At 47.6% G+C, this 20,260-nt stretch overlaps 1 protein-coding gene across 2 annotated transcripts in view; it reads left to right on the forward strand.

Annotated features, from left to right (window-relative positions):
- Window positions 1–7,087: 7,087 nt before the first annotated feature.
- The window catches only part of LOC149435677 (uncharacterized), a 41,761-nt gene continuing 28,588 nt past the window's right edge, over window positions 7,088–20,260 (forward strand). For both annotated transcript variants that reach the window (XM_089662490.1, XM_089662491.1), the window contains exons 1-4: window positions 7,088–7,174; window positions 12,763–12,840; window positions 18,056–18,133; window positions 19,865–19,975. In XM_089662490.1, coding sequence (XP_089518616.1) covers window positions 7,165–7,174; window positions 12,763–12,840; window positions 18,056–18,133; window positions 19,865–19,975 — 277 coding nt within the window. In that variant the 5' untranslated portion in view covers window positions 7,088–7,164. The remainder of the gene's footprint in view (window positions 7,175–12,762; window positions 12,841–18,055; window positions 18,134–19,864; window positions 19,976–20,260) is intronic.

Genomic DNA, 20,260 nt, shown 5'->3' on the forward strand with positions numbered 1-20,260 from the left:
AGCCGAATGACGGCTTCACTGCGGCCGGCCAGTTCTGGGAGGGCATCATATGACGTCCTCTCAGAACGCGCCCTCCCTCGCATCCCCAGGGGCGCGCCACCTGGCGATCTCCATGAGCGCTGTGTCCTACGGACGCAATTGATCACATGATGTGGTAAAAGGCCAATCACAGTGGCCTTTTACCACATGATTAGCCGTGTCCAATGACACACTGATCACCGGGAAATGCAGTTGCCGGTTATCAGCTGCACTTTCCTCACGCTGTCACAGTATGAGGAAAGTACTGCCGATAACTGGCAATTGTCAGAAGACGGATTGGCACCGATCATCAGTGCCCATCAGTGCCACCCACCAGTGCCCATCAGTGCCACCCATCTGTGCCCATCAGTGCCACCCACCTGTGCCCATCAGTGCCACCCACCAATGCCCATCAGTGCCACCCATCTGTGCCCATCAGTACCTAGCAGTGCAGCCCATCAGTGCTGCCAGTCAGTGCCGCCTCATCAGTGCCACCTATCAGTGCTGCTTATCAGTGCCCATCAGTGCTGCCTATCCGTGCTGCCTATCCGTGCCACCTCATCAGTGCTGCCTATCAGTGCCCTTCAGTGCTGCCTATCCATGCCACCTCATCAGTGCCACCTATCAGTGTCTATCAGTGCTGCCTATCAGTGCCCATGAGTGCTGCCTATCAGTGCAGCCTCATCAACGCGCATCAGTGAAGGAGAACAATTACCTGTTTTCAAATTTGTATAATAGAAACAAAGAAAAACTTTTTTTTTTCAAAATTGTTGCTCTTTTTTTGTTTATAGCACAAAAAATAAAGCACCCAGCGGTGATTAAATACCACCAAAAGAAAGCTCTATTTGTGTGAAAAAAATATAAAAATTTCTTATGGGTACAGTGTTGCACGACTGCACAATTGTCATTGAAAGTGCGACAGCGCTGAAAACTGAAAATTGGCCTGGTGAGGAAGGGGGTATAAATGCCCGGGAGTCAGGAAGGGGTAAAAGTGCCCGGTAGGCAGGAAGGGGGTAGAAGTGTCCTGTAGGCAGGAAGGGGGTAGAAGTGTCCTGTAGGCAGGAAGGGGGTAGAAGTGCCCGGTAGGCAGGAAGGGGGGTAGAAGTGCCCTGTAGGCAGGAAGGGGGTAGAAGTGCCCTGTAGGCAGGAAGGGGGTAGAAGTGTCCGGTAGGCAGGAAGGGGGTAGAAGTGCCCTGTAGGCAGGAAGGGGTAAAAGTGCCCGGTAGGCAGGAAGGGGGTAGAAGTGCCCTGTAGGCAGGAAGGGGGTAGAAGTGTCCTGTAGGCAGGAAGGGGGTAGAAGTGCCCGGTAGGCAGGAAGGGGGTAGAAGTGCCCAGTAGGCAGGAAGGGGGTAGAAGTGCCCGGTAAGCAGGAAGGGGGTAGAAGTGCCCTGTAGGCAGGAAGGGGGTAGAAGTGTCCTGTAGGCAGGAAGGGGGTAGAAGTGCCCGGTAGGCAGGAAGGGGGTAGAAGTGCCCAGTAGGCAGGAAGGGGGTAGAAGTGCCCGGTAAGCAGGAAGGGGGTAGAAGTGCCCTGTAGGCAGGAAGGGGGTAGAAGTGCCCGGTAGGCAGGAAGGGGGTAGAAGTGCCCTGTAGGCAGGAAGGGGGTAGAAGTGCCCTGTAGACAGGAAGGGGGTAGAAGTGTCCGGTAGGCAGGAAGGGGGTAGAAGTGCCCTGTAGGCAGGAAGGGGTAAAAGTGCCCGGTAGGCAGGAAGGGGGTAGAAGTGCCCTGTAGGCAGGAAGGGGGTAGAAGTGTCCTGTAGGCAGGAAGGGGGTAGAAGTGCCCGGTAGGCAGGAAGGGGGTAGAAGTGCCCGGTAGGCAGGAAGGGGGTAGAAGTGCCCGGTAGGCAGGAAGGGGGTAGAAGTGCCCTGTAGGCAGGAAGGGGGTAGAAGTGCCCGGTAAGCAGGAAGGGGGTAGAAGTGCCCTGTAGGCAGGAAGGGGGTAGAAGTGTCCTGTAGGCAGGAAGGGGGTAGAAGTGCCCGGTAGGCAGGAAGGGGGTAGAAGTGCCCAGTAGGCAGGAAGGGGGTAGAAGTGCCCGGTAAGCAGGAAGGGGGTAGAAGTGCCCTGTAGGCAGGAAGGGGGTAGAAGTGCCCGGTAGGCAGGAAGGGGGTAGAAGTGCCCGGTAGGCAGGAAGGGGGTAGAAGTGCCCTGTAGGCAGGAAGGGGGTAGAAGTGCCCGGTAGGCAGGAAGGGGGTAGAAGTGCCCGGTAGGCAGGAAGGGGGTAGAAGTGCCCGGTAGGCAGGAAGGGGGTAGAAGTGCCTTGTAGGCAGGAAGGGGGTAGAAGTGTCCTGTAGGCAGGAAGGGGTAGAAGTGCCCGGGAGGCAGGAAGAGGGTAGAAGTGCCTGGTAGGCAGGAAGGGGTAGAAGTGCCCTGTAGGCAGGAAGGGGGTAGAAGTGCCCTGTAGGCAGGAAGGGGGTAGAAGTGCCCGGTAGGCAGGAAGGGGTAGAAGTGTCCTGTAGGCAGGAAGGGGGTAGAAGTGCCTGGTAGGCAGGAAGGGATAGAAGTGCCCTGTAGGCAGGAAGGGGGTAGAAGTGTCCGGTAGGCAGGAAGGGGTAGAAGTGCCCGTAGGCAGGAAGGGGGAATAAATGCCCAGTAGGCAGGAAGGGGTAGAAGTGTCCGGTAGGCAGGAAGGGGGAATAAATGCCCGGTAGGCAGGAAGGGGTAGAAGTGCCCAGGAGGCAGGAAGAGGGTAGAAGTGCCCGGTAGGCCCAGATAAAACTGACAATGAAACTGGAACCAAAACTCCCAACAACTGCCAATCTGTGATGATGTGCCGTATGACGCCCGTCCCAGTACAATGATGAATATTTCTGTCACCTGACGTCATGTCAATCTCTTCGTTCTTCCTCATTGCTCTCCACTAATAAATGGGATTGTGAGCCCTGTGTGATACCCAGGGGTGGACTGACCATATAGTTACCGAGGGCCTGGGGTCAGTAGGGGGCCCCATGAGATGCCCCTGGTACCTTTCATAGGCTTTTTTGGGTGTGGTTTGAGTTTGGGCGAGGACACAAGGGCCCCATGATTTCCTATTGCCCGGGGGCCCCATGAGTTGTCAATCTGCCCCTGGTGATACCATTCCAGAGATTGGTATGGAGATGTTTTCTGACTTTTGAAGAAGAGAGATGACCCCACACCGACCTTCTCAGGAACTCCAACCACAAACCAGAGCGGAACGAAAGTCAACTTCTGTAACACGATAGAAATGAAATTTTACAAAGCAAAAAAATCAACGCTGTTTGGTGCTACAGGATGTCATGAAAGGGTCCCTCCACCCAAACTGAGACTTTATTTGTCGGTGGAGCCTGGCTGGCTTCTTTTATGTCTTCAGTTCTCCAGCAGTGAGATCTCCTGGTCAGAATCCCCAGCTCTGCTCTCACCCACCAATGGGTTTTGGGTGTTACCATCTACTTTTGCATGTTCTAGCTATGCCTCTTACATTCCCCATTGTATGAAATAAATAAAAACCTTGAAAGGAGGGCGGGAACAGGTCATAATGGGCACAGCAGTTGTACAGACCTGGGAACTCAGCACAGGGATGGTGGGAACCCCTCATAATGGGCACAGCGGGTGTACAGACCCGGGAACTCAGCACGGGGATGGTGGGAACCCCTCATAATGGGCACAGTGGGTGTACAGACCCGGGAACTCAGCACAGGGATGATGGGAACCCCTCATAATGGGCACAGCGGGTGTACAGACCCGGGAACTCAGCACAGGGATAGTGGGAACTCCTCATAATGGGCATAGCAGGTGTACAGACCCAGAAACTCAGCACAGGGATGGTGGGAACCCCTCATAATGAGCACAGCGGGTACTTCCTTGCACATTTATTAAAGCTACAGGAACCCTTTAAAGGCACCCTATGATATATTATGGCCATATATGTATATATGTATTATTATGGGGAGAGGCCTGCATCCAGTCCATGCAGATTAGACAGATCCCAGCACAGATCGATGGGTACTAATAATAATGGCATTATACTGTATGATGTACTGTGATCTATCCTTGTCAGCCAATCACTGACCTCCAGCGTTATCTGATTTGCTGGACCAGCACTGGAGGAAATGATGACATCACACCGACACCCTCAGCCCAGGGGCAGACTGACCATTTGGAAACTCGGGCACTGCCCAAGGGCCCAGGGTCAATAGGGGGCCCCATGAGATGCCCCTGGTATCTATTTCATAGGCTTTTTTGAGTTTGGGCAAGGACACAGGGGCCCCATGATTCCCTATTGCCCGGGGGCCCCATGAGTTGTCAGTCCACCCCTGCCTCAGCCCATCTTTGGACATCTATCAGCAGAAGTCTGGTCCCTCCTCAGGTCTGCGGTGAACCATCTTCAGCAGTTATCTCAGAGTCCTGGCCGTTTGCCATGTTACTTCTAGTATTTGTAAATGTGTTCATTCAGAGCGGACTGCAAGAAACAGAAGTCTGACAGAGATAACCGCATGTATTGCTGACACAGAATGTGATCCGTGGCCCCGTGCACAGGCACACACGTGACGGCAGTCTGCGCCACACAATAGTCACCCACTGTATTATCATTAGTATATCTAGTAGTAGGTGGCTACATTCAGCTGAACTTCTTCTGTAAACTTGAAGACTTTTCATATCTTCTCTGAACCCCTTCTTCTCTGAACCCCTTCTTCTCTGAACCCCTTCTTCTTTGAACCCCTTCTTCTCTGAACCCCTTCTTCAGGTTTTATGAGTGTCAGGAACATACCTGTAACGGAACCGGAACCCAGACTGAACTGAGCTTTTCTGCTAGTTCCTCTTCAGCAGAGAAGTCTATCAGATCCCCAGTCTCTGGAATTTCCACTGCTGACTCTTGGGCATGCTGCTGAACATGTTTTAGCAGTTGCCTGTATGCCCTTCCAGATTCTGTTCTTTTATCAGCAGGTATTCCAGATCTGGCTCAAGCTCCAAGACCCCTGTGAGACTGAACATAGCCTCTCTGCCTTCTCGCAAGTCCTCCAGGGTAGGTTCTCCTTCATCGCCAAACACAAAATGATCTGTAAGGCTCTCCCACAGCAATCCAGGCCCACCAAAGTCATATCCCTGTGGAGAGCATTCTGTTGTCACCCCTAAATATTTCTGCTCTGCGTACCATTGCAGAGCCCGATATCGGTTGTCCAGCTCTATCTCCTGCTGGACCATCCTGTCCAACTCAGTCACCCATTGCTCCTGGGGTCGCTCTCCCAGGAATGGCATCCGTAACTTCCGATGGTCCCTGGCCCGTTCCCCTGGGGTTGGATAACACTTGCCATTCTCCGTACCCGCAACCTGCAGGGCTTCTCACCAAAGGACCTCCCAAATCCTCTTCCTGAGCTCCAGGTACTGATCCGTAGGCACAGTCCTGGGGTATGTTTCAAGAACGGTCTGCAGCAGCCCTGGAAACTCTGATGCCAGGTCCATATCTCCACTGGGGTGTCTGACGTCTCTTTTCTGATCTTGAATCCTGGTGGTGGTTTGGACGTGTTCACAGGTTGGAAGCACAATCCCACCACTTGCCACCAATGTAACGGAACCGGAACCCAGACTGCACTGAGTTTTTCCGTTAGACTCCACTTCCCCTGTCCAAACACCATCCACGGACCACAGCACCCGCTCTGATCATGCAGGAAAATAAGAGACCGCACCAGACTCTTCTTCAAACAGGAAGTCAACTCCTTTAATTTTTTCACAAACAACATGTTATATACACAGGGTGGGGACAAAACCAGGAACAGGAAACACATCATCAGTCCGCCCCATCAGTGGGAAGGGCTACAGGAAACACATCATCAGTCCGCCCCATCAGTGGGAAGGGCTACAGGAAACACATCATCAGTCCGCCCCATCAGTGGGAAGGGCTACAGGGAACACATCATCAGCCCGCCCCATCCAACCAATACACAGAACAATGGGATGAAGCACATGGCAAAAAAACAATGGACAGAACAAGAGAACAAAGGAATAACCACAGGGCAGTAGACAATACAGGAACACAAGCAACCCATAATAGTTTGCTGGCCAGCAAGACACAGAACAATGGGATGAAACACATGGCAAAAAACAATGGACAGCCACCTGGTTGAGAACAAAGGACAACACACTAATACACAAGACTAGGACATTCACATGCACACCCTGTACCCCTTAACAGGCACAGGATGAATTAAACATAATGAGGGGAACATGAGCTGATGTAGATGTCCCCCCCACCCCCAAAAGTCACTTCTGTCACAATACCAGAGTATTTTAGCTGCACAGATAGCATCAACGCCTTCATCCAATCACCAAAAAAGATGAGTAAATTAATATATATTAATATAATATTAAAATATATAATAAAAAATTAAGACAAAATAACTAGATCAAGCTTTGATCTAGTTCAGTGCTAGGGTTAGTGTTTGGGTCCAGGTCAAGGCCAAAAGGTCAGGGTCAAAGGTCAGGATTTAAAACAAAAATTGGTGTCAGTGTGTTTTAGGTTAAAAAAAAGACAAAAACAAAATGCGCATTATTGTTTCTGGGCCGTACTCCGGGTACAAACAACAAATAACATCCACATCTATGGTATCTCTGCGATCGTCAGGAGATGGAGAATTTATTTTGAGTTGTTCTTTGGTGGTAGGTTATGGTCGTAACAAGAAATACACAGCTAAATAAAAAAAATGATTTTTTTCTTTACTATTTTGGGCCAGTTTTCCTTTGATAATAAAAAAATCAGAAGATATCCATTTCCATTTACCACCAAATGAAAGCCCAATTTGTCTTGAAAAAAGCGCGGTATAATCCACCCGGATGTACAAAGTAGTTGTGATGATACGGACGGATTTACTAACACAGGTCAACATTACAAAATTGTGCTTAGGCATTAAGATTTGTCTTACCCTTAGGGCGCGAAGGGGTTAATTTAAGTACAAAAGTACTGAGATTGACAATTTGTAAGAAAACGGAAAATAATGACTCTCCTTATATTACAATAATATGCAGTTATAAAGATGCAAAGCTTCCTGCGTTGTGGTTACTTTCATTTCCTTAAATCTAAATGAGGTGCTGGGCCGACTTCCTATTCATATGATCAGAGCCGTGAATAGGACGAGGAAAGGACGCGGGGCTTGTATGGGGCGCAGGTAGCAAGAAGGAGGACTGAAGATTTTATAATGCACTCAGGTAATTCATAGACTTTCAAGGGTTGGACATACCTATTGCTGCACAGGGGCCCGTGAGACTTAGGGGCCCATTTGTTTTAGATGTCCACATCTGGCCAAATGAAAACAAGTCACTGGGTATCAATTAACAGTCCATACCCAAGTCTACACCACGGCCTGAGGGATCTCAGCACACATCTGATCCATCCATCAGATCCTTACCCTTTTATCCTCCTTCACCTGACCTATCCTACCTTACGCTCCTCCATAGATACCTACCTACCCCCATCCAATGACCATCTGATCAATCAGATGTGTGCTGAGATCCCTCAGGCCGTGGTGTAGACTTGGGTATGGACTGTTAATTGATACCCAGTGACTTGTTTTCATTTGTCCAGTAATTGATCGGGGAAGGGGCCTAAAAAGTGATGCCACACAGGGGCCCCTTGGTAACTCCATCCACCACTGATGTGATCACTTCTGATCATTGGAAGAGTCTTGGAATAGGATGGTGTAATATATTTTATGGTGCTATTAGCACAGGTGTGCCAGATTTTATTGAATGTTCTTTTCAAAGATAAAAGCACTAACAAACAAAGGGCCCTTACCCTTTTGTCCTCCTTCACCTGACCTACCTACCTTACCCTCCTCCACAGATACCTACCTACCCCCATCCAATGACCATCTGATCGATCAGATGTGTGCTGAGATCCCTCAGGCCGTGGTGTAGACTTGGGTATGGACTGCTATTTGATACCCAGTGACTTGTTTTTATTTGTCCAGTAATTGATCGGGGAAGGGGCCTAAATAGTGATGCCACACAGGGGCCCCTTGGTAACTCCATCCACCACTGATGTGATCACTTCTGATCATTGGAAGAGTCTTGGAATAGGATGGTGTAATACATTTTATGGTGCTATTAGCACAGGTGTGCCAGACTTTATTGAATGTTCTTTTCAAGGATGAAAGCACTAACAAACAAAGGGCTCTTACCCTACACAGGCACAGGGAGAACATGCAAACTCCAGGTCGGTGGTGCCATGGTTGGGATTCAAACCAATGACCCGAGTACTGTCAGGTAGAGGTGCTACCCATTTAGTCACTGTGCTTGACTCTGTGTCTGCCCAAGGAGTAGCTTTGCCCTCTTTTTTCTTTGGTTTCCACACATGAAAGGACAATTATATGATAACTTGCCAATTTGATACTGTTACATCCCGACGAAGCAAATATTTCCTGTGAAACACGTTGATAAGTGGAAGGACACTTTCCTTCTACAATGTAGTAACGTACTTGGAACAAAAAAAATGGGTGCATACTAGGTTGTCAGTTGTCAGCGTCCCTCCCCTTTTTTGGAACGGTTATGTCTCATTTCATACAGTAGATGCAGTATATATATATATATATACAGTTGCAAGAAAAAGTATGTGAACCCCTTGGGATTACGTGGAGTTTTGCATGAATTGGGCATAAAATGTGCTCTGAACGTCATCTAAGTCAAAACAATAGAAGAACAAAGTCTGCTGAACATAATACTACACAAACATTAGATGTTGCCATGGTTTAATTGCACAAAACATGTAAACATTCACAGTGCAGGGAGGAAAAAGTATGTGTCCTGCCCTTAAAAAACACACACCTGTTTTGGGTTTACTGGTTTCAAGAAGCACTGTCTGATGTGAACCATGCCTCGCAGAAAAGAGCTCTCAGAAGACCTACCATCAAGAATTGTTGACTTGCATGAAGCTGGAAAGGGTTACAAAAGTACACTCTGGGATTCTTCTTTACCTCATGCAGCATTCTGCGCTGTGCTCTTGCAGTTATTTTTACAGGACGACCACGCCTAGGGAGAGTAGCAACAGTGCTGAACTTTCTCCATTTGTAGACAGTCTGTCTTACCGTGGACACATGAACATCAAGGCTCAAGGAGATACTTTTGTAACCCTTTCTAGCTTCATGCAAGTCAACAATTCTTGATCGCAGGTCTTCTGAGAGCTCTTTTCTGCGAGGCATGGTTCACATCAGACAGTGCTTCTTGAAACCAGTAAACCCAAAACAGGTGTGTGTTTTTTAAGGGCAGGACACATACGTTTTCCTCCCTGCACTGTGAATGTTTACATGTTATGTGCAATTAAACCATGGCAATATCTAATGTTTGTGTAGTATTATGTTCAGCAGACTGTGTTCTTCTATTGTTGTGACTTAGATGACGTTCAGAGCACATTTTATGCCCAATTCATGCAAAACTCCACGTAACCCCAAGGCGTTCACATACTTTTTCTTGCAACTGTATAAATATATACACATCATCATTTTGATCCATGAGTTTTTAATCTGTTCACAATAAACTATTTATTATATATATATTTTTTAATAGTTGTCTCCAGTAATACCTCTAAAGTCCACACAGGAAATGTTTCTCATTTTTTTTTGGGGGGGTGTCTTTGTGACATCCTTACGTATTGATATTCTTTTTCCCTTTTATAGTCTAAGTCAGAGGAGACTTTGTTTAATCTTGGAAAGGAATGTAAGAGAGAAGTAAATAAGATCTGAGGAACTCTCCCTTCCTTTTTGTTTCTCATTGGATGTCCTATAACTTCTGATGATTCATTATTTCACATTTTTATATGGCTGGCCAGTTTGATCTTCTTAAATAGAACCTATGGAGGTGCAATAGGAAAATCAAAAGACACACAACACACAGTTAGGTAGGAACATCTATAATGGAAGTACTATAAATGTAATCAGTTGGTATAAAAGAATCTAGGAGCTCTGACGGGGGGGACCTGTAGTATGTAATGCATGTCACATTCATTACACCCATTGTAATACTGATGTACCCTAGGTAAAGGAAAAACATATACAGTGTGTTGTTAAACTATAAAACTCTTGTTGTAAATGTTGCCTTACATATATATTTGGTTTTTTTTTTCTATATTGAGCTCATGGTGCAGTGCACAATCATAACAACCAAAAGTGAACAAAAAAATGTATGTGAACATACACAGCAAAAAATGCACTTATGTTGTGTCATATGGCCCACTCCCCAAAGAAGACGGACCCTTTCCTGACACCCCCCAGGTGCAAGACTCCTGACAAGTGCAAGACATACTCAGGTCCACCTGGCCACAAGGTCTGGCAGACCCCGATCCTCATGACAAACCGAAGCCAACCTAGTGCCCTTTATCACAGTGGGTCCCAGACTCTTGGTGACACTAGGAGCAGCCCCGGGATACCACTGCCAGAGGGAGCTCAGCACCACAGGCTCTCTGCCTTCCTGACCAGGGGTGGACTGACAACTCATGGGGCCCCCGGGCAATAGGGGATCATGGGACCCCTGTGTCCTTGCCCAAACTCAAAAAAGCCTATGAAAAAAGTACCAGGGGCATCGCATGGGGCCGCCTACTGACCCCGGGCCCTCAGGCAGTGCCTGAGTTTCCAAATGGTCAGTCCGCCCTTGTTCCTGACTCTTGGCCAAACAAAGCAGCACTGCTCAAATCAGGAGGCACTGAGCCCCTCAGAATCCTCCACACCTACATGCATATTTGTTTCCCATCAAGACCCAATGGGAAAACATTATAGCCAGGCAGCAAGCCTTTTCAGAAGGACGTCAGCGTTAGCAGCACCAATATTTACTTCACGGCATCTAAACACAATTGCTGAGGTGGACTTCTGGTTTCCTTGCTTCCTGCCTAAAAAACTGTAAAAAAGGGCCCATTTACTAAAACCTACCCACCAGGACATACTTGGTACTGGTTGAAAATTTCTAATTAAGAGCAGGAGGAGAAGCAGTAACATGGCATCATTTTTATCAGGTCTAAAATGGGCTTCTCTATTGGATGGACTTCAGAATTGGTTGCCCTTGGTAGTTATAGCACTGCACTTATATGTGTCCCTCCCTGGAGATTCCATTTGTTCTGTGTTTGTCTTTAGGGAGAATTCAGAAAGATGTATATGTAAATTCAAATGACTTCAGTGCACAAAGGATAGAGAACAGGACAAAAAACAAAGGTAAGGTGTAGGACTTACTGTCTCCTTCCATTATACGTGGCTGAAGACACCTGTCAGTGTTTATTATTATTATACAGGATTATATAGCGCCAACAATATAATGGGAGACAATACAGTAACAATACAGTTCAATACAAGAGGGTTAGGAGGGTTCTGATCCTTGGAGCTTACAATCTAGGAGGGAGGGGCTAGTGGTACAAAAGGTAGTAACTGTGGGGGATGGACTGGTTGGAAGAGTAGAAGATTCCAGTATTAGCTGAGGGCAGGATAGGCTTCCCTGAAGAGAGAGGTTTTCAGAGATCGCCTAAAAGTGAGCAGAGGAGGCGATAGTCTGATAAATTGGGGTAGAGAGTTCCAGAGGATGGGGGAAGCTCTGGAAAAGTCCTGGAGACCAGAATGGGAGGAGGAGACAAGGGAGCTAGAGAGTAGGAGGTCTTGCGAGGAGCGGAGAGTACGGTTTGGGTGGTATTGGGAGACAAGATCAGTGAAGTAATTTGGGGCAGAGTTATAAACGGCTTTATATGTTATGGTTAAAGTTTTGAATGTTATCCGTTGGGCAATCGGAGGCCAGTGGAGGGATTGGCAGAGAGGGGTGGAGGACACTGAATGGAGGCCAGTGGAGGGATTGGCAGAGAGGGGTGGAGGACACTGAGTGGAGGCCAGTGGAGGGATTGGCAGAGAGGGGTGGAGGCCAGTGGAGGGATTGGCAGTGAGGGGTGGCTGATACAGAACGGTTAGTAAGGTGGATGAGTCTGGCCGCAGCATTCATGATAGACTGAAGAGGGCATAGCCTGCGATGAGGTCGGCCAATGAGGAGGGAGTTACAATAGTCAAGGTGAGATATAACCAGGGAGTGAATAAGTTGCTTAGTGGTTTCTGAGGTTAGGAACGGCCGTATCTTGGAGATGTTGCCGAGGTGAAGTCTACATGATTTGGACAGTGATTGGATTTGGGGCTGAAAGGACAGATGGGAGTCTAGGATAACACCTAGTACCCTGGCATGAAGGGAGGGACTGATGGTTGTGTTAATGATCTTGATGGAGAAGTCGGGGGAGGGGCACGGGATGGGGGGAATACTAAGAGCTCAGTTTTGGAAAGATTGAGTTTGAGGAAGTGGAGTGACATTCATGCGGATATGTCACTTAGTAGGTTAGTAATGCGAGAGGAGACTGAAGGGGTGAGGTGAGGAGGAGACTGAAGGGGTGAGGTGAGGAGGAGACTGAAGGGGTGAGGTGAGGAGGAGACTAAAGGGGTGAGGTGAGGAGGAGACTAAAGGGGTGAGGTGTGGAGGAGACTGAAGGGGTGAGGTGAGGGGTAGAAAGATAGATTTGTGTGTCATCAGCATAGAGATGGTACTGGAAGCCATGGGAGTTTATCAAGTGAAATTTGTATTCTTCTATTGTGTATTCATGTGTATTGTACAGTACAAGCCACAGTAGCCACCTACCATATTTGTTTAGGGCCACTGAGGCAATAAAAGTCAACATCCCATTGGCTGTTATGCTCAGGTGGTCATAAAGGGGTGTTGTACAAATGAACCGAACATCACGCATGTTGTAAATGGCAGCATGTTAAAAATTCATGTTCACTGTTTGTCTTTAGGGAAATTTCAAGATGATGACTATGTCAATTCAAGTGATTTCAGTGCACCGAGGATAGAGAAGAGGACAAAAACCAAAGGTAAGGTGTAGGACTTACTGTTTCTGTCCATTATACATGGCTTAGGACACCTGTCTGTGTTTATGTGAGATTTGCATTCCTCTACTATCATGTCTATTGTACACCCACAGTACTTGTTTAGGGCCAACGAGGCAATAAAAGTCAACATCCCATTGGCTGCTATGCTCAGGCCAGCAATGAAGAGTATAAGACACATGCTGCAAGTAGTGATCCAGGTCCTCCTGGAATTACTGTATCCTCTATGGGTTTACGAGTAAGGAATGGTTGGCCCTTTGCATTGTAAAGGTCTTCTCCTCTAAGAAGTAGAAATTTTAAATTAATAGAATTTACTGAAAGAAAACCACATTCACTGTTAGAATTTTAGAATTTAGAGAAAAATGTTTCCATTCTGCTCCTTCGGGGATTTTGTTTTCATCACTCAGGTCACATGGTCTTTGCATCGACCCCATTAAATATTGGAATATTGAACAAACATTCCAAAATCAAAAATTTATTTAAACAACATTCTACCTGTTTATGGCCCGTTTTAGTCTTTCTAAAAGTTTTCATCCTTGTCTGGTCCTCTCTGTGTGCTGCTGGAACCAAGAGAGAGGGGAGAAAGGAAGATATAACTGTAGGTGTGTGCCTGACCTCCATGGTTAAGAAGAAGCTTGGGGAATGTAGAAGAGGTCTTTCTGAGATGTTCCTGGAAGAGGCAGAGTTTCATAGGGCTTTGTGAGAAATAAAAAAACAGCAGTAGGGGCAGACTGGACTGTAGAGCAAACTGCCCCCTGAGCTGCTCTGATGCCCCGTAAAAGGTTGCACCACTTCAGAGATGCCTAAAGGCTGGTGAATGAGTAAAAAGTTCCCACCGTTGTCCTTCTGAATGGGGGATGAGGACAAAGACAGAACACTGACGCTCCCCTCTCCAGCACAGTCAGTGTACGCTGTGTACAAGCAGAGGCTGGCTCCATGCCCGACTGGAGGCTCTCCTCCCCTGGCCAGCCCAGACCAAGCCACCCTTGCTCCCTCCTTTAGCCCCTGGCCACCCCCTGCTGGCCAGTTCAGGGCAGCAAGCACTGTCCAGCCCAACCCACCCAGTGAGCAGAGAGTACCTGGAGAGGATCTTCAGCCTGGGATGGGGTCAGGAGGGGGCAGGGAGGAGGGAGAGCTGGAGGGGTGCCAAGTCGCTGCACCATGCGCCTGCGAGTTGTACTTGACCCCCTTGGCCAAAATCTGCCAGTCAACCCCCAAACAAAGGTCTAGAATACTAATAACCAAATGAACACAGAACAACCAAGAGACCACAAAACACTACCAGCTACACTGCACTCCTTTCTATCAGTTCTCTGGGAAAAAACCTGATCACTACGTTTGGAACAAGCAACACAGGTCAGGGTTAATTCATTCATCCTTCTAGCCATAATGCAACCCAGAGTTAAGGAAACTGATAAAAAATGAAACCCTTTTATGAAAGTGTAGAAGCTTTGCAGAATAAACTACAGACAGTCCCATCTATGGGTTCAGCTGAACATTTTCTGGTCTGTCCTGGTAAAGACCAGCTAAGAGGGGATGGTTGGTTGGAGTTCTTTACATTGTGTGATAGCGGTGAGGCTCTTCTGTCCTTCAGTCCTTTGTGTATATAAGCATTCAAATTATTTACAGAGATGCATTACATCAGTTGGTACATATTGGATCATTCTCAATTCCTTCTGTCTATAATTATTTAGAGGTCTGTGTGTAAACGACATAGATCTCCCCTGTCAACAATAACATGCGGCTGTGTATTGCTCTGCACAGCAGCATGTCTCCCTAGTAAAACACACACAGCACGCAGTTAACCCTTTGATCACCCCAGATGTTAACCCCTTCCTGCCCAGTGCCATTAGTACAGTGTCAGTGCTTTTTATTAGCACTGATCACTGTATTGGTGTCACTGGGGATGTCAGTGGCAGTTTGTTCCCTCCCAGTGTCAGAATGCCCGCTTCAGTCCTGCTATAAGTCACTGATCACACCATTACTAGTATAAAAAAAATAAAAATCCAGTAAATATGTGGACAAAATCAGCAACAATCTTAGTAAGGAGCACTGAGTCCCCTTTGGTGCACCTCCTCAGACCCCAGATGAAACCCTCCTGCTGTTCAAGCTCTCTCACATTTAAGGGTTTTCCTAGTCACCATGCCAAGTCTCCTGCCTGGGGATTGGCCAGGTTCCCTCAAACATTCAAATCCAGACCTCCTCCCCTCTACCACCCCACTTCTTGAAAGTTCCAGCAGTTTCTAGAGGGGTGGAAGGGCTCCAGAAGCCCTGACCTGTAGAGCCTCCCAGTCTGCCTGAGGTAACCTCAGTGCCTTACTACCAGTCTGATTCATCCCAGGCATCTAGCAAGCCTCTGACTAACCACACAAATCCTATCTACCTAGAGGGCGCTACATATTCATTAACATTCAACCAATCAGCTTCTAACCTCAGCTTGTTCAGTTAAGCTTTGATAATAAAACCTGGAAGCTGATTGGTTTCTATGCAGAGCTGCACCAGATTTTGCACCCTCCAGTTTTAGTAAATCAACCCCAGTATTCCCACTTAGTTATGGCAGATACATGTTGTGTAACTGTAATCAGAGATGGAGGTTTTCAGTTGCTTCCAGTAATGGAAAATGCAAGTGAGTTCAAATACAAAGCTTCGGTGTTTGCACCATATATAGGCAGAAGAATATAACTTTTTGGGGGTGACTACAGATCAGCTTTAAGACTGAGACCCTAGATGTCAGTGGTCTCCAGACTGTTGCCAGATGCTGCCTTTGCTTGCCTTTATCCGGTCATCGAGGCACTATTCCTGCCACTGATGCGAGACAGTGCTCCTCCCACCGACACCAATGATGGGACACTATTCCTCCCACTGACACCAATGATGGGGCACTGTTCCTCCCACTGAGAGAGAGGTGGAGGACACTGAGTGGAGGCCAGTGGAGGGATTGGCAGAGAGGGGTGGAGGCCAGTGGAGGGATTGGCAGAGAGGGGTGGCTGATACAGAACAGTTAGTAAGGTGGATGAGTCTGGCCGCAGTATTCATGATAGCCTGCGATGAGGTCGGCCAATGAGGAGGGAGTTACAATAGTCAAGGTGAGATATAACAAGGGAGTGAATAAGTTGCTTAGTGGTTTCTGAGGTTAGGAACGGCCGTATCTTGGAGATGTTGCAGAGGTGAAGTCTACATGATTTGGACAGTGATTGGATTTGGGGCTGAAAGGACAGATGGGAGTCTAGGATAACACCTAGTACCCTGGCATGAAGGGAGGGACTGATGATTGTGTTAATGATCTTGATGGAGAAGTCAGGGGAGGGGGCACGGGCTGGGGGGAATACTAAGAGCTCAGTTTTGGAAAGATTGAGTTTGAGGAAGTGGAGTGACATCCATGCCGATATGTCACTTAGTAGGTTAGTAATGTGAGAGGAGATTGAAGGGGTGAGGTGAGGAGGAGACTGAAGGGGTGAGGTGAGGAGGAGACTGAAGGGGTGAGGTGAGGAGGAGACTGAAGGGGTGAGGTGAGGAGGAGACTAAAGGGGTGAGGTGAGGAGGAGACTAAAGGGGTGAGGTGAGGAGGAGACTGAAGGGGTGAGGTGTGGAGGAGACTGAAGGGGTGAGGTGAGGGGTAGAAAGATAGATTTGTGTGTCATCAGCATAGAGATGGTACTGGAAGCCATGGGAGTTTATCAAGTGAAATTTGTATTCTTCTATTGTGTATTCATGTGTATTGTACAGTACAAGCCACAGTAGCCACCTACCATATTTGTTTAGGGCCACTGAGGCAATAAAAGTCAACATTACATTACATTATTACATTACATTGAGTTTATATAGCGCCAAAGGGTTTGCTCAGCGCTGTACAATAGAGGGGGGGACAATACATGAAACATTACAGCAACTACAAACAGCACACGAGGGGTTATAGGGCCCTACTCTTTCGAGCTTACAGTCTAGGAGGGAGGGGGTAGTGGTACAGGAGGAAGTGGCTGTGGGGGATGGAGTGGTAGGAGGAATGAAGGAGAGCAGCAGTTAGGTGAGGGTGGGGTAGGCTTCCCTGAAGAGGTGGGTTTTCAGGGAGCGCCTGAAGGTGAGGAGGGAAGGTGACAGTCTGATGGATTGGGGTAGTGAGTTCCAGAGGATGGGGGAGGACCTGGAGAAGTTTTGCAGACGTGCGTGTGAGGAGGAGACCAGGGAGCAAGATAGAAGGAGGTCCTGTGAAGAGCGAAGGGTACGGGTAGGGTGGTACTTGGGAATCAGGTTGGTGAGGTAGTTAGGGGCAGTGTTGTGAATGGCTTTGTAGGTCAGAGTGAGTAGTTTGAATTTGATGCGTTGGGCGATAGGGAGCCAGTGGAGGGAGAGGCAGAGGGGGGTGGCAGAGGTGGAGCGGGTGGTGAGGTGGATGAGTCTAGCCGCTGAGTTGAGGATGGTCTGAAGCGGGGAGAGCCTGCACTGGGGTAGGCCGGTGAGGAGGGAGTTGCAGTAGTCAAGGCGTGAGATAATCAGGGAGTGCACAAGTAGTTTAGTGGTGTCTGGGGTAAGGAAGGAGCGTATTTTGGCGATGTTCCGGAGGTGGAGTCTGCATGTGTTTGTGAGTGATTTGACATGAGGTTGGAAGGAGAGGTTAGAGTCCAGAATGACTCCAAGGACTTTGGCTTGCGGGGCGGGATTGATGGTGGTGTTGTTGGTAGTGATGGATAGGATGGGGGGGGGGGCGCGGGCAGGAGGGAAAACGAGAAGCTCGGTTTTGGAGAGGTTGAGTTTGAGGAAATGGAGCGACATCCAGTCAGAGATATCGTTTAGGAGGTGAGTGATGCGGGCGGAGAAAGTGGAGGTGAGGTGAGGGGTGGAGAGGTAAATTTGAGTGTCATCAGCATAGAGATGGTAGTTGAAGCCGTGGGAGTGTATGAGTTTGCCAAGGGAGGAGGTGTAGATGGAGAAGAGAAGGGGTCCAAAGACAGAGCCCTGGGGGACCCCAACAGAGAGGGGGAGTGAGGGGGAGGTGGCACCATTGTAGGTGACACTGAAGGAGCGTCGGGATAGGTACAAGGAGAACCAGGAGAGAGCGGTGTCTCTGATGCCAAGGGAGCATAACATCCCATTGGCTGTTATGCTCAGGTGGTCATAAAGGGGTGTTGTACAAATGAACCGAACATCACGCATGTTGTAAATGGCAGCATGTTAAAAATTCATGTTCACTGTTTGTCTTTAGGGAGATTTCAAGATGATGATTATGTCAATTCAAGTGATTTCAGTGCACCGAGGATAGAGAAGAGGACAAAAACCAAAGGTAAGGTGTAGGAGTTACTGTTTCTGTCCATTATACATGGCTTAGGACACCTGTCTGTGTTTATGTGAGATTTGCATTCCTCTACTATCATGTCTATTGTACAGTACTAGCCGTACAGTCACATTGGCCACCCACAGTACTTGTTTAGGGCCAACGAGGCAATAAAAGTCAACATCCCATTGGCTGCTATGCTCAGGCCAGCAATGAAGAGTATAAGACACATGCTGCAAGTAGTGATCCAGGTTCTCCTGGAATTACTGTATCCTCTATGGGTTTACGAGTAAGGAATGGTTGGCCCTTTGCATTGTAAAGGTCTTCTCCTCTAAGAAGTAGAAATTTTAAATTAATATAATTTACTGAAAGAAAACCACATTCACTGTTAGAATTTAGAGAAAAATGTTTCCATTCTGCTCCTTCGGGGATTTTGTTTTCATCACTCAGGTCACATGGTCTTTGCATCGACCCCATTAATTATTGGAATATTGACTAAACATTCCAAAATCAAAAATTTTTTAAACAACATTCTACCTGTTTATGGCCCGTTTTAGTCTTTCTGAAAGTTTTCATCCTTGTCTGGTCCTCTCTGTGTGCTGCTGGAACCAAGAGAGAGGGAAGAAAGGAAGATATAACTGTAGGTGTGTGTGCGCCTGACCTCCATGGTTAAGAAGAAGCTTGGGGAATGTAGAAGAGGTCTTTCTGAGATGTTCCTGGAAGAGGCAGAGTTTCATAGGGCTTTGTGAGAAATAAAAAACCAGCAGTAGGGGCAGACTGGACTGTAGAGCAAACTGCCCCCTGAGCTGCTCTGATGCCCCGTAAAAGGTTGCACCACTTCAGAGATGCCTAAAGGCTGGTGAATGAGTAAAAAGTTCCCACCGTTGTCCTTCTGAATGGGTGATGAGGACAAGGACAGAACACTGACGCTCCCCTCTCCAGTACAGTCAGTGTACACTGTGTACAAGCAGAGGCTGGCTCCATGCCCGACTGGAGGCTCTCCTCCCCTGGCCAGCCCAGACCAAGCCACCCTTGCTCCCTCCTTTAGCCCCTGGCCACCCCCTGCTGGCCAGTTCAGGGCAGCAAGCACTGTCCAGCCCAACCCACCCAGTGAGCAGAGAGTACCTGGAGAGGATCTTCAGCCTGGGATGGGGTCAGGAGGGGGCAGGGAGGAGGGAGAGCTGGAGGGGTGCCAAGTCGCTGCACCATGCGCCTGCGAGTTGTACTTGACCCCCTTGGCCAAAATCTGCCAGTCAACCCCCAAACAAAGGTCTAGAATACTAATAACCAAATGAACACAGAACAACCAAGAGACCACAAAACACTACCAGCTACACTGCACTCCTTTCTATCAGTTCTCTGGGAAAAACCTGATCACTACATTTGGAACAAGCAACACAGGTCAGGGTTAATTCATTCATCCTTCTAGCCATAATGCAACCCAGAGTTAAGGAAACTGATAAAAAATGAAACCCTTTTATGAAAGTGTAGAAGCTTTGCAGAATAAACTACAGACAGTCCCATCTATGGGTTCAGCTGAACATTTTCTGGTCTGTCCTGGTAAAGACCAGCTAAGAGGGGATGGTTGGTTGGAGTTCTTTACATTGTGTGATAGCGGTGAGGCTCTTCTGTCCTTCAGTCCTTTGTGTATATAAGCATTCAAATTATTTACAGAGATGCATTATATCAGTTGGTACATATTGGATCATTCTCAATTCCTTCTGTCTATAATTATTTCAGAGCTTCCAGCTGCCCGGAATCCCCAAGGTTCAGTTATCATCACCCTAGTTGTCCTCCTAATCTTGATGTTTATTATTGTGGTCATCTTCACAAGTCTCCTGTTTGTTTTCTGTAAGTATCACAGCTATGGTTATATTATTTGTTCTTTTAGTCATTGTGTGGATTAAAAAGCAAACATTAGCTTTACCTGGGGAGTTTGCACCCAAAATTCACAAATGGTGTTTTTATCATGTTGTCATAGCATGGACGTAAAGTAAGCCTGAAAGGTGAAAATGTACCTTTTGTCTTGAATTACTCCTGAAAACTACTGCTACACGGCAGCAGGGCTGCACAAAATCACATATATATATATATATATATATATATGTATACGTGATTTGCATTTACAGGTAGGGG

This window comes from Staurois parvus, unplaced genomic scaffold (genome assembly GCF_062004578.1).
Source record: "Staurois parvus isolate SC_StPar_1 unplaced genomic scaffold, SC_StPar_1.0 ptg001482l, whole genome shotgun sequence".
Taxonomy (NCBI): Eukaryota; Metazoa; Chordata; class Amphibia; order Anura; family Ranidae; genus Staurois; species Staurois parvus.